The sequence below is a fragment of the Glossina fuscipes genome, unplaced genomic scaffold (assembly GCF_014805625.2).
Source record: "Glossina fuscipes isolate IAEA_lab_2018 unplaced genomic scaffold, Yale_Gfus_2 1, whole genome shotgun sequence".
In the NCBI taxonomy this organism is placed as follows: Eukaryota; Metazoa; Arthropoda; class Insecta; order Diptera; family Glossinidae; genus Glossina; species Glossina fuscipes.
This window is the reverse complement of record NW_023998415.1, coordinates 4,342,896-4,364,556: the sequence shown is the minus strand read 5'-3', so window position 1 is coordinate 4,364,556 and position 21,661 is coordinate 4,342,896. Positions and strand designations below refer to the sequence as shown.

Genomic DNA, 21,661 nt, shown 5'->3' with positions numbered 1-21,661 from the left:
TTTCGATAAAAATTTTTCCGAACGCTGTAAAACCTTATTGAACACAACTAGGAATCACGGAATAATTTTGATATTTAAAATGTTGCCGCAAATTCGAAAAAGAGAACAAAACAAATTGTGCCCGTAAAGTAGATGTGGAAGATTTCAGTCTTTTAAATTTAATATAATTTTCGAGTAACGAGCAAAAATCCAAAAATATTCGTTAAGAAAAATGGAGTCGCATTCAGTTTACGCTCCACTGCTCTGGCCAATTTGGCCTGTTTGCGATACCAACCTGCGTGCAGAAACTTCCAATGTTCCTACTAAATTTGAAGTCTATATCGGGAGTGTCAAAAACACATACTGCGACCACACCGTCACACAGACACACAAACGGACAGACTAGGCTAAATCAACTCAGATTTTCAAACTGATCAAGAATGCAGGATCTCTGAAGCTTCTTTTCAGGTGGAATGATAAGATCTCCTTATAACTTACAGTGGTGGCTATGAAAAAAGAACATTACAATGGAGCAAGACCAATCCTTGAATACCCAACATCGCGTCATCCAATACATTTCTTTACATATTTCTATGATAAAATGCCGAAAATGATATATTGTTTCTAAGTAAAAGCCCGCTTTTCATAGTAGCCTTTATATGGAAGTCGTTACAAGAACTGAGCTAACGTTATCCAAAATTTATCATTATTATTCACCTAAAGTACCAAAAAATTAGATCTTGCTTCTATATAATTGTCAATTTTTCATATATACTCTTACAGGAAAACACCGGTCTAAATTCGATATAGTTAAGTTCTATCAGAAAATCCCCGATATGTATCGATCGATTCGAAAGTGTTTCGCATCGTTGCATTTCTCACATAACACCTTATTTTGGAAAGTCATTGCGTGGAAATAAATCGCAATTTTCAAATTTTCTCAACACAAGTCGCTAAGTAGTAGTATTTTGATATTCGAAAATTGATTGAGAAATATGGTTCGACTGGAGCAATTTTTTGAACCAATTGTCATAAGACCGATCCGAGAAAAACTGAATCTTTATATGGCAAATAGGTCTAATATTCAAATATTTAATGGTGAAAATTAATTCATAATAGTAAACTGACATAGAATTCAGCCTTACTGAATAGCACGTGGGTCTATTTTTTTTGTATAACAGCAGATATAAGGATTCTCAAGGAAATGGAAATCTTCGTATGTCAAAGAGGCCTAACTGTTAATGTTTTATGATGAAAATTATAACGTAAAAATTAGGTGACCCATATGGGTCTATTTCTTGGATCGCATTTCACTTACAAAACTTGGCTTATATAGATCTATTTTTAAAATCCCAATACATATGTGGGACGAGAGAAAAGCTAATTTCTAATGTTTTAGGACAGAAACTGAAAAATAATAAAAAGTTTTGAAAGTTAATTAAGTGATTAAAATTTGGATTACCCCCACGCGATCTCTTGGGCATTCTCCAATATGCGAGATTTCATGCCTTTGAATAAAAATCTGTAATTTTTGATATACTTTTACCAAAAAGAATGAATTACTCTACTACTCGAAGTAGTGTAGAGTATCTGATAGTCGGCCTTATAATAGTCGACTATAATATTCTTACTTGTTTTATCTTAAATCATTAAAAACGAGACATTTTCGCTTACTTTTGATCAGAACCCTAATATGAAATGGGGTGTAAAAAATAGATGTCATGCACATCCGTTATTTTTATGTTAAACCACGATTTTTATGTTCGACCACTTTTCCCTGTGAAATATTATCAATTAAATTATTATCGTACGGATATATATATATATATATATATATATATAGGTTTGCTTGTCATAGGATGTGGTTTGGAAAATTTGCTCATTCGATGCAAAGTGTTCGCATGTGCCGAAATATTATTATTTAGCAATTTTTTTTTACTTAAAACGTAGACCTTAAGAAAAAACCGTTAAACGGGGAGTGGTCAGGAAAGAAAGTTCAATGCAATTCATTTTCAATTGGGTTCGTCCGAGGGTGCAAAGCCATGTCAGCGCAACACAAGAATGTATAGGCGGACGTCAGACGGGCGAGATGGCGAGATGGCGAGTTTATTTTAAACTTTCCCTCGTCTCATATATATCCGCACTAACCTAAAATCCTCTGTAGTTCTTCATAACTAATATAATATGGGTATTCTTCTTCTTATATATTCAACACACAGAGCATATATTAAATATGTCAAATGTGTGTTGCGTCTCGAAATAGTTTAAAAGTTCCTTGATCAATTTAGGAAGCGCAGTTGGTTTTGCGACGTGATTTAGAAATGTGGTTTCAAAATGTTGAGTAGTCCGTTTTGATGAGACTAGCTATGGGGGATTGGTTCACAATTTCTTGCTATTTGAAAATAAAATTTACCTATGGTACAGTACAGGGTTGTTTATAGGTAGGATTCGTTTCTTTATTGTTTGTTGTCGCGTTAGACTGGAATATGTTATGTCAAGTAGGTTATTTTTCGTATACGTTATATTAAACGTATATATAAACAAAACAAAATATTTTGGATTTGGCCATGCTGTGGCAATAAATTGCATGCGTACTATGTGCGAGTAGTCTTGCCTTATATGTGTTATGTTACAATTATAGAATAGCGTGCATACGCTTTCAATGCTGTTATTTATATTTTGACGAAAACCGTATAAAACACACGCATGCACACAGAGCTGACAACACAACAAGTCGATCTAAGCTTCTTTCTGTTATGAATGGAATCATCATAAATGTTTCCTTTTTAAACCCTTTAGATCACTTAAAAGGCGGGGGTATATTAAGCTTTTCGCTAATTTATGTAACACTCTTGAACGATTTAAAATCGATCCAATTGAATCTGTCAATGTATCGAGATTTTTGAAATATATTTTGGCGGTGATATGTTTTGAGCCGAAGATGTAGCGTAAAATGGGAATGAGATTATATTTATGCGACCACTCCTATTACGCCGTTTTTTTTTAATTTTTCGACCAACATTGGTATAAACTATTTAGGATAAATAGTACGTAAATACCCATTGGATGGAGGTGAAGGGAGGCGTTGCTTTAATAGTCCGCGCTGTAGAAAATATTCGGCAGAAGGATTTAATTTTACATTTTAATAATTGTGTAGAGTACTTATTGGTCGGCTTCGACGTTGCTTGGGCGCCCAGGGCGTGCATCGTCATTAACAACACCTTCTCGGCCTTCTGTGAAGAGTTTGTACCACTTATAAACATTTTGTTTTTATTTTAGCCCAAAAAGTAAACATGTTTAACCTTTATATCTGTCAAAGATAAACTAAAAATGCACAGTGGCTGATATTGGGAACATGTACATGTGTAGCAACAATACAAAAAAAAAAACTTGGAAAGTCACTCGACGTTACCTTTTTTCTTTTGAATGCACCTCGTACAGTAAATACACACAACGTATAGCATTTTTGCAATAAGGAGAATAAAAACAACAACAGCTTTAACATTTTGTCGTAATAAAATTTATGACAAGAGAACACTTACTGAGTAACGAATAGTAACAGTTTACTACTGAGCAGAACATTTGCACAGATTATATATAATAAGTTGCTTGCTGTTGATATCAAGAACCTAACTACATACTCTACTGCATTACAGTTGCAATCGGCGCTTGTAACAACGTTGCACTCGAAATCTCTCAAAGAGGAATTCACTTTGCTGATTACACTACACACTGCACACTGCACACTGCACACTGCACACTGCACAGTGCACACCATACGCTATAATACTTGGCGGCTATTTTTATCATATAGTTATCTTATGACGTAATTCCCTTTTTAATTTGAAAACCTATGTGATTTCGATACGCATTTGTCTTGATCGTTATTGTCTTTAATTTTCTCTTTTAGATTATATTGATGATATATTTATTTTTACAAGTTCGAAATAAAATATGGATCTATCTCCTAAGTCCTATTAGATGTCAAAATATCTAGAAAATAGCGGACGGTAGGTTGAACACAAAAATAAATGGCCAGGCAGACGGACAGACACGGTTAGATTAGTTTAGAAAGGGACTCTGAATTAATCGGTATAATAAAAAGTAGATCTATCTCAAGTCCTTCGAGATGTGAAAATATCTAAGAAATAGCGGACACTAGGTAAAAAAAAAAAAATAAAGAAAATGATAGAGATAGATAAAAGGTGGGTTAGTTTATCTCAAATCCTTCTAGGTGTTGCATACATACAAACAAACTTAATAAATCTTTGCAGTGTCCTAGGCTGGTACAGGGTACAACCTCAACTATGAAAGCTTTATTTTATCTTGATGCAAATTTTCAATATTCAGCACTTTAAAGTGTTCTCTGCTCGTTACACGTGTAAAAGGGCGCGACTTCGTATCAGTTTTACCCTTAGAGACCTCTTGTAAATATTGGTGCTAGGTTCGCCATCAACAATCTCCTAAAGAACATAAATTGTTAAGAAATACAAAATGGGCACAATAAACATATTGTAGAACATTGGCTTTTGTAAATTCGAGTTCAAGCTCAGCTCAATTAATTAATCATTAAATCATAAGTAAATGTGTAGCGATGGATTCATGTTGTGTCTATTAAGAATTCATATATACCATGTCATTTAAAAGGGTATGATCTTTGATGGACTAAATCTAGCGATCGTAGCGGAATTAAATGCAAAATGATCGGCTGTTTAAGATATTGTCTGATAAACAAAATAAAGAAAAAACTTGATGACTGTTTGCATACACTGACATTGGAGGCACGCATACCTTACCCTGCGTCACTTATCGTACACACAGTACTTAAGTTTATGCGAATGTATATAACACCTTTTATTATATCGATTGATTCGATTTAGAATCGATTCAAGTTTGTCTGTCACTTTGATATCTAATGTGGTTTATTAATTTACAGGTGCCAAGGTTTCAAATATTTTAATTCTTCAGCTCAAGGACGAAACCCATTGGAAATTGAGTGGATTCGATAATTTTGACGACCCCTGGCCACACTACGTCTACTTTTGCAAAAAATAGTTATACGAATAATTTGAATCGAATGAGTCAATTTTTTAATATGCCTACCATGGAACCGCTCGCATGAACAGAAGAAAGCATTTAAAAATAGTAGAAAGGGTTAATACTCATTATCCTATGGTGAAGATTGATCCGCAATAGAAAATAAAAATTATATCTTGTTTCTAAATAAAGGCATATTTTTCAAGTGCGTATTTCTAAGGAAAGCGGATCTAAAACGCAACCTAATGTAATACAATTTTAATCCTTACATAGGGCAGGATCTTAAAATAAGCGTAGATGGTCTAAATTTTGTAGACTTCATTTTTGTACTACTATTATAAGTCAATTTTGATCACAACATATTAAAACTTTCAATTTTCGGGAACTTCATTATTAGGATAGGATTCAAAAAAAAGGCCGAGATGGTACAATTTTGGCACAGTTAATTCTTTTATATTAAATTACTATTATGATATAATTTTCATCATGAACCATTCAAAATGATACCTTCAGTTTCCGCTATATAAGAGGGGGGTTCAAGAATTGCCCCAACCAGCCCGAAGTTTTCATACTAAGTTAGAATGCCAAAGTACTGCCATTTGGCCTTTTTTGACGAGAAATTTTGAAAATTACAATTTTTTTTCCGTATAATGACTTTTTATGCGGAATGGTCAAAAAAGTGGATCGATTCGAACCATGTTATGAACCGTTCGTCCTTGGGTTAAAACATGTTATTGTACCAAATTTCATCAAAACATCTCAAGAATTGCGACCTATAGCTTGAACACAATTTTACACGGACAGACATTAGACGGATAGACGGACAGACAGGCTTAAATCAATTCAGATTACGATTCCGAATCGAATGGTAGAATAAAAGGTGAGTCTATCCTATCTCCTCTGCATATTACATACGTCCGCACTGCTAGTGTAGGGTATAATAAATGCAGGAATTGTATTATGTGTTGGGCTTTACCCGACTGCAATTTTTTTACTTATTTTGTTAACATATTTTTTTTATGTATTTGTTGCTGCTTCTTTGAAATCTTAAATGGGTTTAAGCCCATTCCAAACCTATTTAGGTTTCAGTTTACGTAAGTCTCCTTTTATAGAACTTAAATATGAAGAAAATTAATTTTTTACATTTCATTGATAAGTACTTTGGATCTCAAAAGATTATTATCGTGCGAGGCTTGTTCATCTGTCTCTTTTTCGTTCAAAATAAAAACAATTTTTTCGATAAATTTTTATAAAAAACATAAAGAATTGATAGAAATTCTTTACAAGACGCGTTGGCTCGAAATGCATTGCATATCTTTTTTATGATATTTTTCCTTTCAGTACCTATTGGTTGGATTTGTATATAATAAAAACCATATATGTATTGTTATGTTTATGCCTAATATTTCTCAATTAGGTTCGCTCGTACCGTTCGGTTGTGAGTTTTATTTACAAAAGCATAAAATTTTATTTACAAATGTATTTACAGAAAATTTAAAAAAAAAAAAAAAAAAAAAAAAAAAAAAAAACCCTCTTATATACAGAAATTATAAGGTTTATAAAATACTGCGAACTAGACTGTGTTGCTACGCATGATAGACTTGCTTACTTGAATGACACGATTGAACTGTTAGAGTAGTTTCACATTTTCAAAGTCTCTTGCTTAGTGAATGCTTAATGCATAGGTGGCAAATATATAGCATTTTTTTTCTTCTTTTTTCATAAGTGTTCGTCGTTTCTAGTAAGAAAATCGAAACCTACTCGATTTCTACTTTTAGACTGTAAACAGATAATATTGATCTACTCTTTGTTAAAAAATGTTGCTGCTTGGCTTTAATATAAGCATATGCATGTTGTGCGTAGTATTATCATGATTAAGTTATGCAGGTAAGGATCGCGATTTTTAAGCCAGTGTTCGCGGGTTCAAATCGCAAATGCGATGAAATTTACTCTAGTCGTGTATAACTAAAGCGAGTGCGCTCAGTCGCTAAAGGCCCAACACTTGGCACTACGCTTGCGTTCTTCACCTCCCTGCCTATCTCTTTCTCTTTATTCACTACTTTCTGATAGTGACCATGTCACCGTGTTACATGAATAGGAGACATTCCCTAAGTGATTGGTTATATATTTAAAAAAAAAAAATATATATATATACATAAGTACAAGAGAGAATTTTTGAATAATTAGTGAATTTAGGTGAAAACGAAAAGAATAAAAGTTTAAAATTTTGAAAATATTATACAAGCGCCCCTCGTATAACACGGTACACACCTGTAAAACATGGTTTCGATATAACACGGTACAAGAATTGAGAATAATTATAACACGGTTTTTTTTTTTTGTTAATGTAACACGATTTCAAAAAATCGAATTGCGTTCAATAAGGGAAATCATCGACTTTATTGCTATTGAAAAATTTCTCATATCATTTTGACAAGTGACAATATGCGTTGTTTTGTTCTTTCTAAATGAAATTGATAAAGTTTCTATTTACCTGGTTGTTAGTTTTTAACATTTTGGAAAGTAAAGTTAACGTTTTTATGTGGTATGTAAAAAATTAATATCTAACGTTTATGATCTACATCTAATTTTGGACAAGATAAAGAAGCATAAATTTCAACGAAAGTTTATTTCACTCGAAGAAAAAATTCGAATTTAAGATTATTGCATATATATGGTGGAGAAAAGCCAACATCGATTGCAAAATCGTTAAATTTGAACGAACCTACTATCCAAACTCTGTGAAAAAATGAAAGCGAAGCCAGAACACTTTGAATGAGGATGAACTAATTGAACTTATAAATAATACCTCCACTTCTCAATTACGCCAATCATTTCAAAAACATTTGTAATCCTACAACAGTTCCTCAGTTCAAATTTAACTGATCTGCAAGAAAGAATAAGTTTAGCTAAAAAAAATTAGAAAATTTTTTCGTTGAAAAAATCCTTTAGCGGCAGTGCTTTAGTTTCTTATAGAAAAATTCTGAAAGAATTGTAAGATCGAATTACTCGGGGGCAGGTATATGCAACTACGTCAGATAATTTTTCTAGTGAAGAAGAGTTTCAACCAACCTTGAACAAAAAAAAAAAAATGGAAGAGCTGTAATATTTTTGGATGAGAACGATGATGAAAATTATTTTGGTGGTTTTCATAAACTTTTTCTACACGATATACCTTGTTTCGTATAAGCACGATTTCGATATAGCATGATGAGAATTAATCGTGTTATACGAGGGACGCCTGTAACTTCAAAAACAATTTATTCATTTATTTATTTCTTTCTTTTTTTTTTTTTGTTTTCTTCTATTTTTCTGTTATTTTGCAAAGGTATATTAAGTTTGTGTGGATATGTGTAAAATTCGGGGAGCACTTGAGATAGGTGCACCTTTTATTGTTTCGAGTCAGAATCACGTTCAGCACCGAATTATGCTTGTAAATACCTCTGTCAGCCTTATTTCATTCACTCATAGATCGCGAATTTTTGAGATATTTTGATGAAACTATCAATGCCCGGATCGGATCACTTTTTCGACCACTTCCCATATAACGCCTTATTTTGGCAAGTCATTATACGCATAGTTGTGGTGTCGTGTGTAGGGTATTTAAAGATGGGACGTCCCTTGCTATAGTGTTCTTACTTGCTAAATGTCAAAATTTATAATAAATGGTGTATGCTACTTCTGCTTTTTATATATTAGGTCATATTGAAAATTTTCCGCGGGATGAATGGATTGATGCCTACGATATCGAGCAATACTTACCTGATTGTCTCAAACGAACATGTGCTTAAAAGGTGACATTTCAGCTTAAATATTTTCTACAGATAATTTTCTAATTCCTTGCTCATATAAAAAGTTACCTTGATTTGGAAATGAGTGAAATATGCGATGAAGAAGTACGGCATGTGTTGCTTTTTTACTATAAAAAAGAGGTAAAAACGTTGTAAAAAAGAAGACAATTGTAAAATATACGGGTGAGAATGATATGAGTGAACGAAGGATGCTCGATTCCGTTGCGGGGAAATTTTGATGAACCATCTCGCAATCACTGAAAGCAAGACTGGCTCGTAAGCTGCCAAGAAATAGCGAGAAGTAGGCACAAAACATAACAGTTTCGAATCATTTGAAGAGAACAGCAGGCTACAAAAGCAAGTTCGAAAGCTCGGAAAAAAGTGCAGAGACCTGTTAATATGATCCGTTAAAAAAGATATGATAAATCCTGCAAAGTCTGAAAGTGTAATCATAATAATAATAATGTACGTTGGCCAGCTTTTCAAGTCTTTATTGCGTCAAAATTCCATTGCACGTGCCTACCGCCGTTATTTTCGATGCTTGTATCATTCGTTAGCAAAAAATCATCATTTTCATAAAAGATTTTAACCCCGCAAGAGTGACCGACTAAGCAAATACCGCGACACACAAGTCAGTACTCACGGGGTTCAAATCTCGATGCGATACAGTTATTTTGGTCGTAGCTGTAGTGAGTACCACACCTACTGATTGGGCGCAAAGACTCACTAGGCTGCGACCACCTGCCTACACCATTCCCTTTCTTCACTTCTTCTTTTTTCTGGTTGCCACCTTGTTATACGTATATGGGACATTCGCTAAGCGATTGGTGTAAAAAGTGATTTTTTATTAAAATTTTTTTTTTTTTTTGGCCGGATATCCGATGATTATTTGCCAAGCCTTTCCAAACTTATGAAGTTATTTAAGAAATCTAGTAAATCCCAAAAAAAAAAAAATGATTATGAAATTCAAAAAAGTTTGTTTACGTTCCTTTTTTTTTGTTCAATTTTTTATTTATTTATTTATTTATTTATTTTTTGTTTCTTTGGATTATTAAATCAAGAGAATTTATCGTTTGAATTTTTGATTATTCTTATGTTCTTGATATAACGTTTAGATTTTTAAAACAAAACATTTACACACACAGCTTCTTTTAAATTTATCAAATTGATGACGAGATAAAACTTATATTTAGATGGGATAATATTTTTAAACATGTGGGCGGGCGGTTGCTTATGAAGAGAATGAATAAATTTACAGAGAAAAAATTTCAAATGGCGCAACGCTTATAAACAAACCGATGTTTTTATAATTTTTACTGGAAAAAAGTTCTCTTTTTTTAATTATTGCCGAGCGTGAGGTAGGTATTCATATAATTTTATTAAAATTGGTCAAACTCATAACGTATGCCATAAAAAAAAAAAAAAAAAAAAAAAACAAATTTATTTAAAAAAAAAAATTGAGCAAGACCTTAACATCACTTTGCTTAATAAAATGCTTCATTTATTTTCTTGATAAAATACCAAAAATTGTACGTTATTTCCACGTAGTCCCTAAACCGAACAGAATCCAAAATCTGACATTAAGTGACTGACATCACATTTAGCAATATATTTCGTTATTATTCAACTACTTATAGAATATAAAAATTAATAAGGCTTGCTTTTCATAAATACGCTTAATTGGAATAGGGTCCGAAAAATAGACCTACGTCATCCAAATTTAATACGGTTATTAATTAGATCACAAAATATTCAAAACTTAACCTTTATATGCTATAAAGGCTTACTTTTTACAAGAAGCCTTATACGAAATGGGATCCGAAAAATAGATATACATGAACCGAATTCGGTACAGTTAATTTTTATGGACCAGTTTGTCGTGTGAAATATTACAAATTAGACGGTTTTGCTTTATGAAAGTTTGCTTTTCGTAGGAACAGTTATATAGGAGATAGTTAAAAAATGCCTCCATTTAATGCAAATTGTTTACATCTATTAGTTTGGGGAAAAAGAAATCCATTATTTTTATATGAACTTCAGGACTTTATTTAACATGATTCGGATTGTCCGATTTGGGTCAAATATGCACCGTTTTGTTATACGATTTGTTGCCATTTTAAAGGTAACTTCAAAATGCCTCTTTTATAGAAGTCCTGGTCTCTATTTGCAAAAAACTCTAGTAGTCGATTTTCACAATCCTTCCTAGATTCCAATTTTTTATCATTAAAGAAATTTTGCAATGCAAGAAAAAGATGATAATCGCTTGGTGCCAAGTCCGGACTGTATGGCGGATGCATTAAAACTTCCCAACCAAGCTCCCGAAGTTTCTGGCGAGTCACTGTAGATGAGTGTGGCCTATAGTTGTCCTGGTGGAACACGACACCTCTCCTGTTGGCCAATTCTGGCCGTTTCTGGTCAATCGCTATCTTCAAACGGTCCAGTTGTTGATAGTAGTGATCAGAATTTATCGTTTGGCCATATGGAAGCAACTCATAATAAATAATCCTCTTCCAGTCCCACCAAATGCATAGCAAAACCTTCCTGGCCGTTTGAGGTGCTTCACCGCTCTCTTTGACCACGATCGTTTTCGCACAGGGTTATCGTATGTGATCCATTTCTCATCTCCAGTCACCATCCGTTTAAGAAATGGGTCTATCTCATTCCGTTTGGCCAAGGCTACGCAGATGGAAATTCGATCCATCATGTTTTTTTCTGTTAATTGGTGTGGCACCCAAACACTGAGCTTCTTTTTGAATCCAGCTTTGGTTTAAAACTGTTTTATGGTCGATTTTTAGCTCCTGGGCGATGCTACGACTGCTAACATGCCGGTCAACTTCGATCATTTCTCCGATTTTATCGACATTTTCGACGACCGGCCTACCTGTGCGAGGTGCATCTTTAACATCAAAAATTCGTGAACGGAATCTACGAAACCAAAATTGCACATAATTGGCTGTTACAGTATCGGAACCATAAACACCATTCACAATTTTAGCCGCCTGGCTTGCATTTTCGCCTTTGTCAAAGAAAAACTGTAAAATGTACCGAATTTTCTCTTTGTTCACTTCCATTTTTAACACGCTGTAACTCACAACACTGAATGCACCAAACAAAAAACAGCAAAAGAATTTTTTTTACTGCGAAATGTCACCTTTCCAACGAGCATACATATGAAATTGTTTGATCGATACTTTACGAGAAATCTATCAGTGCAGCCATCTACCGAAAAAATAATGGATTTCTTTTTCCCCAGCCTAATATTTAGTATGTCGAATTATTATCGCTCAGTAATTTTTTTTATTCAAATACTTTGAAAGGAAAAAAAACTTTAAATGAGTTTGTTGCAGAATCAAAAACATAGATGGACAGAAGCTTAGATCGGCGATTGGCGATAATAAAGTACGAGTCTATCTCAATTGTTTCGCGGCATTGCCTGTACTAGATTTGCACAAGCTTAACATGTCCTGTGTCACAAGTGGCGTAAGCCATAAAAGTATAAAAAAAATGAGTTAAAAAATTAGTTAAAAAAGAATTTAAAAAAATGATTAAAAAAATAGAAAAAAGCATGGCTCACGCATTAATTATTCTGCACCAACCTGCAGTTATCCTCCACATATATCAACTTTTTAAAATAGCGCGTTATATGGGAAGTGGCCGGCAAAGTTATCACGTTTGTGATCATTTTCAATAGCATTCGTGCTTGAACTAAAACGCGTCGCTCTTCCGAATTTCATCAAAATATCTCAAAAATTGCGGCCTGTATGTTAAATGCATGTGGCGGACAGACAAGCTTAGAAAGTAATTTTGATTTGATCAGTGTAATAAAACGTGAATCAATCTTTCATACTCTGAGCGTTTGAGTGTTGCATACGTCCACACAAATTTATCATAAGTGGTATAGGGCATAATAAAAAATTAAAGAAAAAATTAAAAGGAATTGAACCTCTGTTATACTATACGTGTAAGGAAAGGCTTGTTTTGCTTTATGTCAGAATGATGTTTGATGATTGTTTACTAAAAACAAAAAAAGATAACAGTATCGATCAGTGATAAATAGTTATATAAAAATTCGATCTAAGCCATAAACAATTCCTTTTTTCCTTCGATATTTTTCTTGATTTTTTCTTCGATTTTCACTTTAAAACACTATTGTTACCAATGCCAAGTTGGCGAATTCGAGTGTATCTGTACGTACGAGACGAAAGCGCAACAGCATTTTATTTTTCTTTCTGTTGTCATTGCTAGCTTTTATTGATTTCTCTTTAGCTTAGCTAGTGTTGTTTGCTGTTTATAGCATAATAATAGATGCAATTGTGCAATGAAAGCTAAAATGTGTATGTAAATGTATATATTAGCGTGTACATGCCTGCGTCGGTATGTAATCGAATCAAATGTTATTCACCTTTTTATAATAACTGTCGGTATACTAAACCTATCGTTGCGTTTGTAACACATATAATCTTCATTGTCATCTCACATAGCCATAGTCAATGACTGTCAGACTTATTATATAAAAGCAACAAGAACAACTCATTGCATACAATTTCTTAGCCGATGGTTCATAGGCATAAAACACTTACGTCCAAGGTAGATAGATAACAAAAAAAAATGCAAGTTACAATTCTCCAGCAAGTTCTGATCTGAAAGTTGCCACTAATACTGAACACGCTCGCAACTAGTTCGACAATAAATTGTTGCCTAAAGCCAAAATGATAATAATAATAATAATAATAATAATAATATATATATATATACATAGTTAAGAATTGGCATCCGTAGCTGCTAGCGCTATCTAAAATCATCTTCTTCCATCAAAATGATAGTGATCGCCTTACTTACTTGCATGCCTATAATTGATAAAAAGGGGTTTATCTATCATCTACTTTATGTATTTAAATTGAGGTGAGTGAGACGGACTGAAGAAGACTAACTTAGTTAAGTTGAGCATAACTTTCTTAATTGCTTTTTATTATCATTCTTTATAGTGCAGTGCGCTTATGCTTCGTGAAAGAACGATTTTAACAAATGGCCGTTTTTCTTATATTTAAAAAAAAAAAAAAATAATAATAATAATTTTTACAACAAAAACGAAAATATTAATTGCAACAAAATAAAGAATGAAATGTTCTTTGTTAAATTTCTTGCTAATCATTCTTGTAATTAAAAATGAAATGAAAATAAAATATCACGGGAAAAAACAAAAAACGATGCTGCGATACGTTTAAAAAAGCAAAAGCATAAAGTGTAAAGAAGAATAAAAAATTTATAGTGCATTCGAGTTGAACCGATAATTAATTAAACGCCTTTAATAAAATAGGATTTCATTGCTTTCGGTTGTTGAGCATGAATATAAATATCTAAATAAATACTCTGCCCTCTTATATGCGTTTTCAGTTGCTGCAGCTCAGTCATGACCAATCATTTCGCATCGAATCTTTAGATTTGCTAAATTTTTTTATGTTAATACGATACACGCTCTGACGAAGTTATTGAGAAAAATATTTATATTAATTTTTTTATACTTATGGCACTAAAAACACTTGCATATAATTGTGCATATAACGCAATATAGTAAAAGGTCTTGAGTCGTCAGAGACTAATCTTTCATTATAGGAGAACTATTTCGATTTATTTTGAACATAACGAACTGTTCAGCTTTCATTGTACCGATCGATTTAGAATCACTTCCCGAAACTCTGATTTAAACTTGTCTGTCCATGCGCTTCTCTAATTTCTTATCCCTGTGTGTTTGTATTCAAGCTATATATGTCGCCATTTTGTATAAAGTTTTGAATACACTGACACTTTTCGTTGACCTAAGGACACAGACACTTCTGAAAGTGTATTAGATCGAATTATTTTTAAAGCTACTCTCCGTAAAAAGTCCGATTTTACATTTCAATTCTTTATATTTAATAACTTTAGATAAAAATTATATTCGCATAGGAAACAAAAATTTGAATCGAACCGGATCATTTTTCATAGAAACATTGTCGATGCGACAAAAGAGTGTATTTCGATCAAATTTCATCTATTTTTCGCGCTGCCTTCCAGTTAAAGATTCTCATCAAAGGCAAACGTTTTGTATGTCAATTAAGTTCAATCAATTAATTGTTAATACTTTTTTTAAAAAAAAATATAAAGTTTTTTGCGAAAAAAATTAACTTTAGTGAACTTTGGTTACGCCGATACCACCACATACTGGATCCACTCGCATATAAGGATACTTAGGGCATACTTAGTAAGTCTCTATGTGCGAGCAAACTATGATTTCGGATTTTTTAAGATGAACCGTTATATTAAATGAAATAATGTAGAGTATTTCTTAACTTTTCTAAATTTTGTTAGTATTTGTGAATGGATTACGCACATTTTTTCAAATTTTATTTGTGGCCATCAACTAAATATATAGAAGATATAACATATAACAAATTTTGGCTATGCGCCCCAACTTATGATAATGTGAAGCATTGAACAAAACGCCGACAGATAGGCAAATATGTCTAAACAACCACAACATTTTCTGGGCAGCTTAGCTCAAAATTATTTAGATATAACGGTTGTAAAAGTAATGCGCCGGAGAACAGATTTTACAAATGAAACCTTCAAAAAACATATCATTGTTATACAAAAAATTTTTACCTTATCCATCTTACAGTACAGTATGCACATAATGGTCAAATGCACCTCATTAGCGCATATGCTTGCAAACATCAACAGTTGTAGTATAAGTAGATACGAAATGAAAATCCAATCGGTCGTGAAATCGAAATTAAATTTTTTTTATATGCAAAACTTACTCTCAAATTTAACCCTAAATCGGATCACAATTAGCGAATCCAACCACGATGAGTCTCATACGCTCACAATTAGAAAGAAATGTGGTTGATGATAATTTATCTTAATTTATTTATCGAAATAAACTATTAGGTGCTTGCATATATTTTGATCATTTTTTCACTAGAAAACGGCATTTAATGAGAAATATCGGCACAATATATATATTGTTTCATCATTTTCTACAACTTTTTCTCATCTATTTGGCAACATGGCGATATCGTGTCGAACGAATGATATTGGTTTGGCAGCGATTCAATCTTCTTCAGCGTTACGAAACCGCGTGCTAACCAAGTCATGCTACATATATATCTGAACAAGTGGCATTTAGAAGGCGCTATTTTTGGTGGGTAAGCTAAGTGCGGCCGAACATTCCATTCGAGCCGCAGTAGTGTGTCATTGGCAACTCTTTCCACCTGTGGCCGAGCGTTGCTATGCCAGAGGATGACTTTGCGTCTGTTAATCGCTATTGCTGGTCTTTTTGCAGCAATGCACCGTTCAATTTGTGCAATAACGGTTTTTCAGAGTACACTACGCCTAACTGAGCCCACCATGTGCACACTAAAGCATTATGACCATGATTATTCCGCTTCGGCGTCGATGTGGATGACTCGCTCTCCTGAACTAACCCATGACTTTTTGCGGTTGGCTTTGTTGTAGTAGATCCACTTTTCGTCGCTAGTCAGCCAGCCTCAGGAAAGCACACTTTATTTTACCTAGTAGCAGGCAATTAAAGCAAATGAGATTAATAAATGTTGAAAATGCAATTTTGAGCGTTCCATGATTAGGTGCCTAAATACAATTAATAACTCAGTAACACTAAATGGAAAACTATTATTTTATATAGAGGAAGATCAAAATCATTGGATTTAACTGTGTTGTGTACATTAATAATTTATACTACATTACTTTATCATTTTCATCAAGAGATGCCGGTGGCCAAAACGTATGCGAGGCCCAAAATATATGTAGCCAGAAAACATTATGCAGAGACGAGATAATATTGCACTCTACACTACCCACCACGTGTTGTTTGTGTCCAGTTTATGCGGATGCATGCAACACCCAGAAGGGCTTAATATAAATCCACCTTTTATTATAGCGACCGAATCATTTTCTGAATCGATCTAAGCCTGTCTGGCTGTCTGATGCCTGTCCAAGTATTCTTGTGTTCAACGTATAGGTGACCATTTTTGAAATATGTTGATGAAATTTGGTACACTGACGTGATTCGGCCCAAGGACGGGCGCTGCTAAAAATGATCAAGGCTATTCCCCATCTAACGCCTTTTAACGCCGAAAGGTCGTTGCATCAATAACTGTAGGTGGTTGATGTGGGATATTTAATTGTGGGTCGTGGCCCAGTGGCAGTGTCTTACGTTTTTGAACAGCTTTTCTCAACGATGAAGCAGATAAAAGCCAACTAAAATAGGAAGCATAATATTCGACGGACATCTAGAGATTGTCATTAAGAATTGTCATGTTTTTCTTTATATTTAAATAGAGCGATCGCATTTCAAATACGATGTGTGTTCAAAAAAAAGGAGAGTGTTTATTTCTCTCGAAATATATTTATTTATGCATCAATACTTACTTTGTCTTCTCCAAAATACTCCCATCTAGATCTATTACACTTGAGTCTGCGGTCTCTCCAAACCTCGCAACTTATGGGCTTGAGTTCCTCCAGCGATGCGGTGCGAAAATCAATCATTTCATGGGTCTTTTCAGTGTTGGAAATAGGAATTAGGCGCAGAAGACCAAGTCGGGTGAATACGCTGACTGATTACGGTATTGTTTTTGTCAACAACTCAGGAATAAGCAACGAAGTATGCGCTGCCGCCTATTATGGTAGTACAATATCCATGCCCAAAAGATTCGAAAAGATTGCATGAAATAAGACAACCGATATGTTGACATCCTCAGCAACTACTGTGATAGTGATTCGATAATTCTCCACAACAATTTTCTTCACTGCTTTAACGTTTTGATCGGTTGGGCGTGCAGAGCGGCGGGCATCATCATTAGGGTATTTTCGCACCTTTCGGTTTAATTATATTTTTCATATAAAATTTAATACGGATTCTTTGATCCATTTTTTTCGAAAGCGACAAATCGCTAAGCACACCAAAACACACATCTAACCATCATATCACACATACATATGTGTAGCAATATATGTATAAAAAAAAAATTCGAAAATCGAAACTCCTCGTACGTAACTATTTGACGTGTGACGTAAAATATTTAACTCTTCTTCCCTAGTGTGTTTTCCTTAGTGAGATAGAATCCTCTGGACACTCCCATTAAAAACTAATTCGAATGAATTTTAAAATTTTCACATTCCAAGTGCAATTATACGAAAATTAGGTAATGATATATGGATGGATGAAATTATGATTTGATGAGAAAGTTTAAAGATAAGCAATTAATGCTTAAAAATTGTTTAATTTGTGTATAAATTCAACAAGTATTCACACTAATAAGGACTGATATCAGTTACGGTTGGTTCACTTAAGTAGGGTAATTATTCTAAATTTATCTAAAAAAAAAAAACAAGACGAAAAAAAAAAACGCGTTGATTCGATGATCGCTTGATAATAAGGTTCGCATTACCAAAGTTATATGACTCTCAAGTCATTTATTGCAAAAAATGCCATAGAATTTCTATTGAATTCAGCGCACACATACAATTATAGGATAAGTGCTATGACACCTATGATTATATGCGTATAAATGCCAGCCAATAAAAAAAAAAAGGCATAAACAATTGCTTCGGCCGAAAATATTTAAAACTATTCAGGCGTATTTTGAATAACAATCAATCGCTTACATAATTGTATAATCGCATATAAAATTTGCAGATTTTTTTTTTTTTTTTAACGTGTGAAGTTTAATACGAACTTAATTAGCAAAGACATTTACCAACTATTTTAATGCTGTTCTGTAAAAGCAATAACATAGCTCTGCTATGCTGTTAGTGTCAGGCCATGGTCGAATTAGAAAATTTGAAATATGCTCATGAACATGACGAGAGTCTATATTAAAATATCTTTAAACTGTGACATTTCCTTCTTCACGTTTCTTAATAGATGCTTGAAATGCTGTCGACCATCTCGCAAAACTCGTAATGACAAAATTCAAGGCTTCTCGACTATTTATGTATACTTAATGTTGGTTCAGCTTCAGTCAGAGATGTTGGAATTTTAATATCAAACTCACGTGTGCACTGCGAGGTCAACCAGGCCTCGCAACCCAAATCTGGCACTTGTCGACGTTTCGATAAATGGTAAAATTTTTTTTTTTGGTTATGATGAATATGATCCCTAGAAGGTACGCACGCCGTCATTTTATTACCGGATTCTCAAGCCACTTGTACTTTTAAGAATATTTTTTTACGCAAACTACGTTGACGTAAGCTGTCGAAGAATATGTGCTTGTTCATCGAAGACATGCACAGAACTAAAGACAAAACCAATTCCTTGCAAGTAATGGGCAGCTTATGGTCGTTGTCTCCCTCCCCTCCCCCTGCTGCAAGACTTTGTTTCTTACACCACACTGAAGTTTTTTCATTCGGACAATCTGCGCTTTCAAATCCAACTATAGTCTGATAATGTTTAACGCATAGCTTTGGTTAGTGCCTACACTAGTGTTGGTTAGCGCCTTTGCAGAATTCTGTTCGGTTGGCTGAAAAAATTGTCTTTGCTAATTGAATTCGTGTTTATTTTCACACACGATTCACGTACGTAACACCCAGAAGGGCTTAAGATAGGCCCACCTTTTACTGATCGACTCAGAATTATCTCCTGATTCACAAAGCTCGTCTGTCCTTCATTTCGTTCAATGTCTGTCCATGTATTTTTGTGTTCAACCTACAGGCCGCAATTTTTAAGATACTTTGATGAAATTTGGTATACTGACGAGTTTTGACTCAAGGACAAACTGTATTAAAAATGATTCGGATTGATCCACTTTATGCCTTATTTTGAAAAGTCGTTACATGCAAAAACAAAACTGCAAATTTCAAAATTTTTCGACTAAACTCACAGAATAGTACCACCACTTTGAATAAATTACTATGTTCGTCCGTCTGATCCGGATAATCAATAATGAGAAAATTACAAGAAAAAAAAATACTTTAAGTAAATCGAATGCAAACTTTGAAATTATAAAATCAAAAAAAAATTTTTTTAAATTTAAATTTTAAAAAATTTTTTTAAATTTAAAAAAATTTTTTTTTTTCATATTTTTTCCTTAATCCGAGTGTCACTTTAAATATAAAAGGAGAATACTTACCTTTAAACTTATTGATTAATTTTGAAAGCAGATTTTTATAATTAAATAAAATAATCAATTAATTATTTTTATAAAATTATAGTATAAAATTATTTCTATTTTTTTCATTTTTTTTTTTTTTTCAATATTTTGCAGGCTTGTATTGATGACAACTTAGAAATGGTAGAATTTCTGGTAGAACATGGAGCCGACATTAACAGACAAGATAATGAAGGTTGGACCCCGTTGCATGCCACAGCATCTTGTGGGTAAGTTAATACGGCTAATTTATATCGTCAAAATTTTTACATTTCACACAATTCCAAAGGCATTCCTCTTGCTTTGTTATCTTAAGGTTCAGTTCTTATCTTAAGTTCAGTTTTTGTTTTTTTTGTGATTTTCTTCTTAATTGTTTTTACGAGATTTCCTTTTTTCACGTCACTTTCAGATTCGTAAGCATAGCACGATATTTGGTGGAGCATGGCGCTGATGTGGCTGCCGTTAATAGCGATGGCGATTTAGCCGTCGATCTGGCTGTCGATATTCAACATGTGCCCATGATTGATTTCATGCAAAAAATGGTGGCTGAGCAACAAATCGATTGTACCAAAGCACGGCAAGCTGAAGAACAGCAAATGCTAAGCGATGCCAAAAGGTGGCTACGTAGCGACGCTTCTGAAGTGAATCGACCACATCCGAAAACGGGAGCTACAGCGTTACATGTTGCTGCAGCGAAGGGCTATACTAAGGTAATTAAGAAATGAAAAATATCGATACAAGATTTCTCCTTACGTTTAGTTATAAAACATTATTCATTGAATTTTATTATCATACATAGGTTTTAAGTTTATTGCTCGCTGGCCGTGCTAATGTAGATGCTCAAGATAATGATGGTTGGACACCGTTACACGCAGCCGCTCATTGGGGTCAGAAAGAGGCAGCTGAAATGCTGGTCGACGCCATGGGCGACATGGATGTTCGCAATTATGCTGGCCAGACATGTATTGATGTCGCTGATCGTAAAATGGTGAAATTTTTAGAAGAATTGAGACCGAATAATAAACGCATCAAACGACGACCATCTAGTCAAATTAGGTAGGTATATTAGAAAACTGAAGATGTGAAATTAAATTAAATTTTTTTTTAAAATTTAAATTTCAATAGAATCTCAGATACCATAGAAAGTCATATTGATAAAGCCTCAGCCAAGATTATACGCGTTGAAGTACGTCCAGAAAATAATAAGGATCATGCTAATGGTAAGTAATGATATGATAACGAATGAAAAAAAATAAAAAATAATAAAAAAAAAATATACCCAAAGTTTAGTTAAATTTTACTTAAAAAAGAAAAAAAAAAAACAACTCATGTGATTTCTTAATTTTTTTTCTACTTAAACAATTTGTTTGTTAAATGATATGTTTATAAATGAAATTGGTGATCTTCATTATGACAATTTATGGTCATTGTTTCGATTTATTGTCCAATTTTTCTTTTACATCACATAAGGTTCTCATGGTCGTTAAAAATTTGTAATCACACACACACACACACACACGCACACACACACATATATACATACATACACACACCTCTTTTTTTCTCTTAATAAATATCGTTCAACTTCACTAAGTGTGTTCCATCGTAAAAGATTTACTGCTCCTTATGAACAAAAAAAAAAAGCATTTACTTGCTTCACTCATTTTTTTATATATATACCCCGCTCCTCATCATTCACATTAACGC

At 33.5% G+C, this 21,661-nt stretch overlaps 1 protein-coding gene across 7 annotated transcripts in view; it reads left to right on the top strand.

The window, feature by feature from the left end:
• LOC119645376 (protein phosphatase 1 regulatory subunit 12A) overlaps positions 1 to 21,661 on the top strand; it is an 81,173-nt gene that overhangs the window by 6,781 nt on the left and 52,731 nt on the right. For all 7 annotated transcript variants that reach the window (XR_005248653.1, XM_038045563.1, XM_038045562.1 and 4 more), the window contains exons 2-5: positions 20,072 to 20,184; positions 20,364 to 20,664; positions 20,754 to 21,010; positions 21,080 to 21,174. Coding sequence is in view for 6 of the 7 variants with exons in the window: in XM_038045563.1 (XP_037901491.1) it covers positions 20,072 to 20,184; positions 20,364 to 20,664; positions 20,754 to 21,010; positions 21,080 to 21,174 (766 nt within the window). In the remaining variant the exon portion in view is untranslated. The remainder of the gene's footprint in view (positions 1 to 20,071; positions 20,185 to 20,363; positions 20,665 to 20,753; positions 21,011 to 21,079; positions 21,175 to 21,661) is intronic.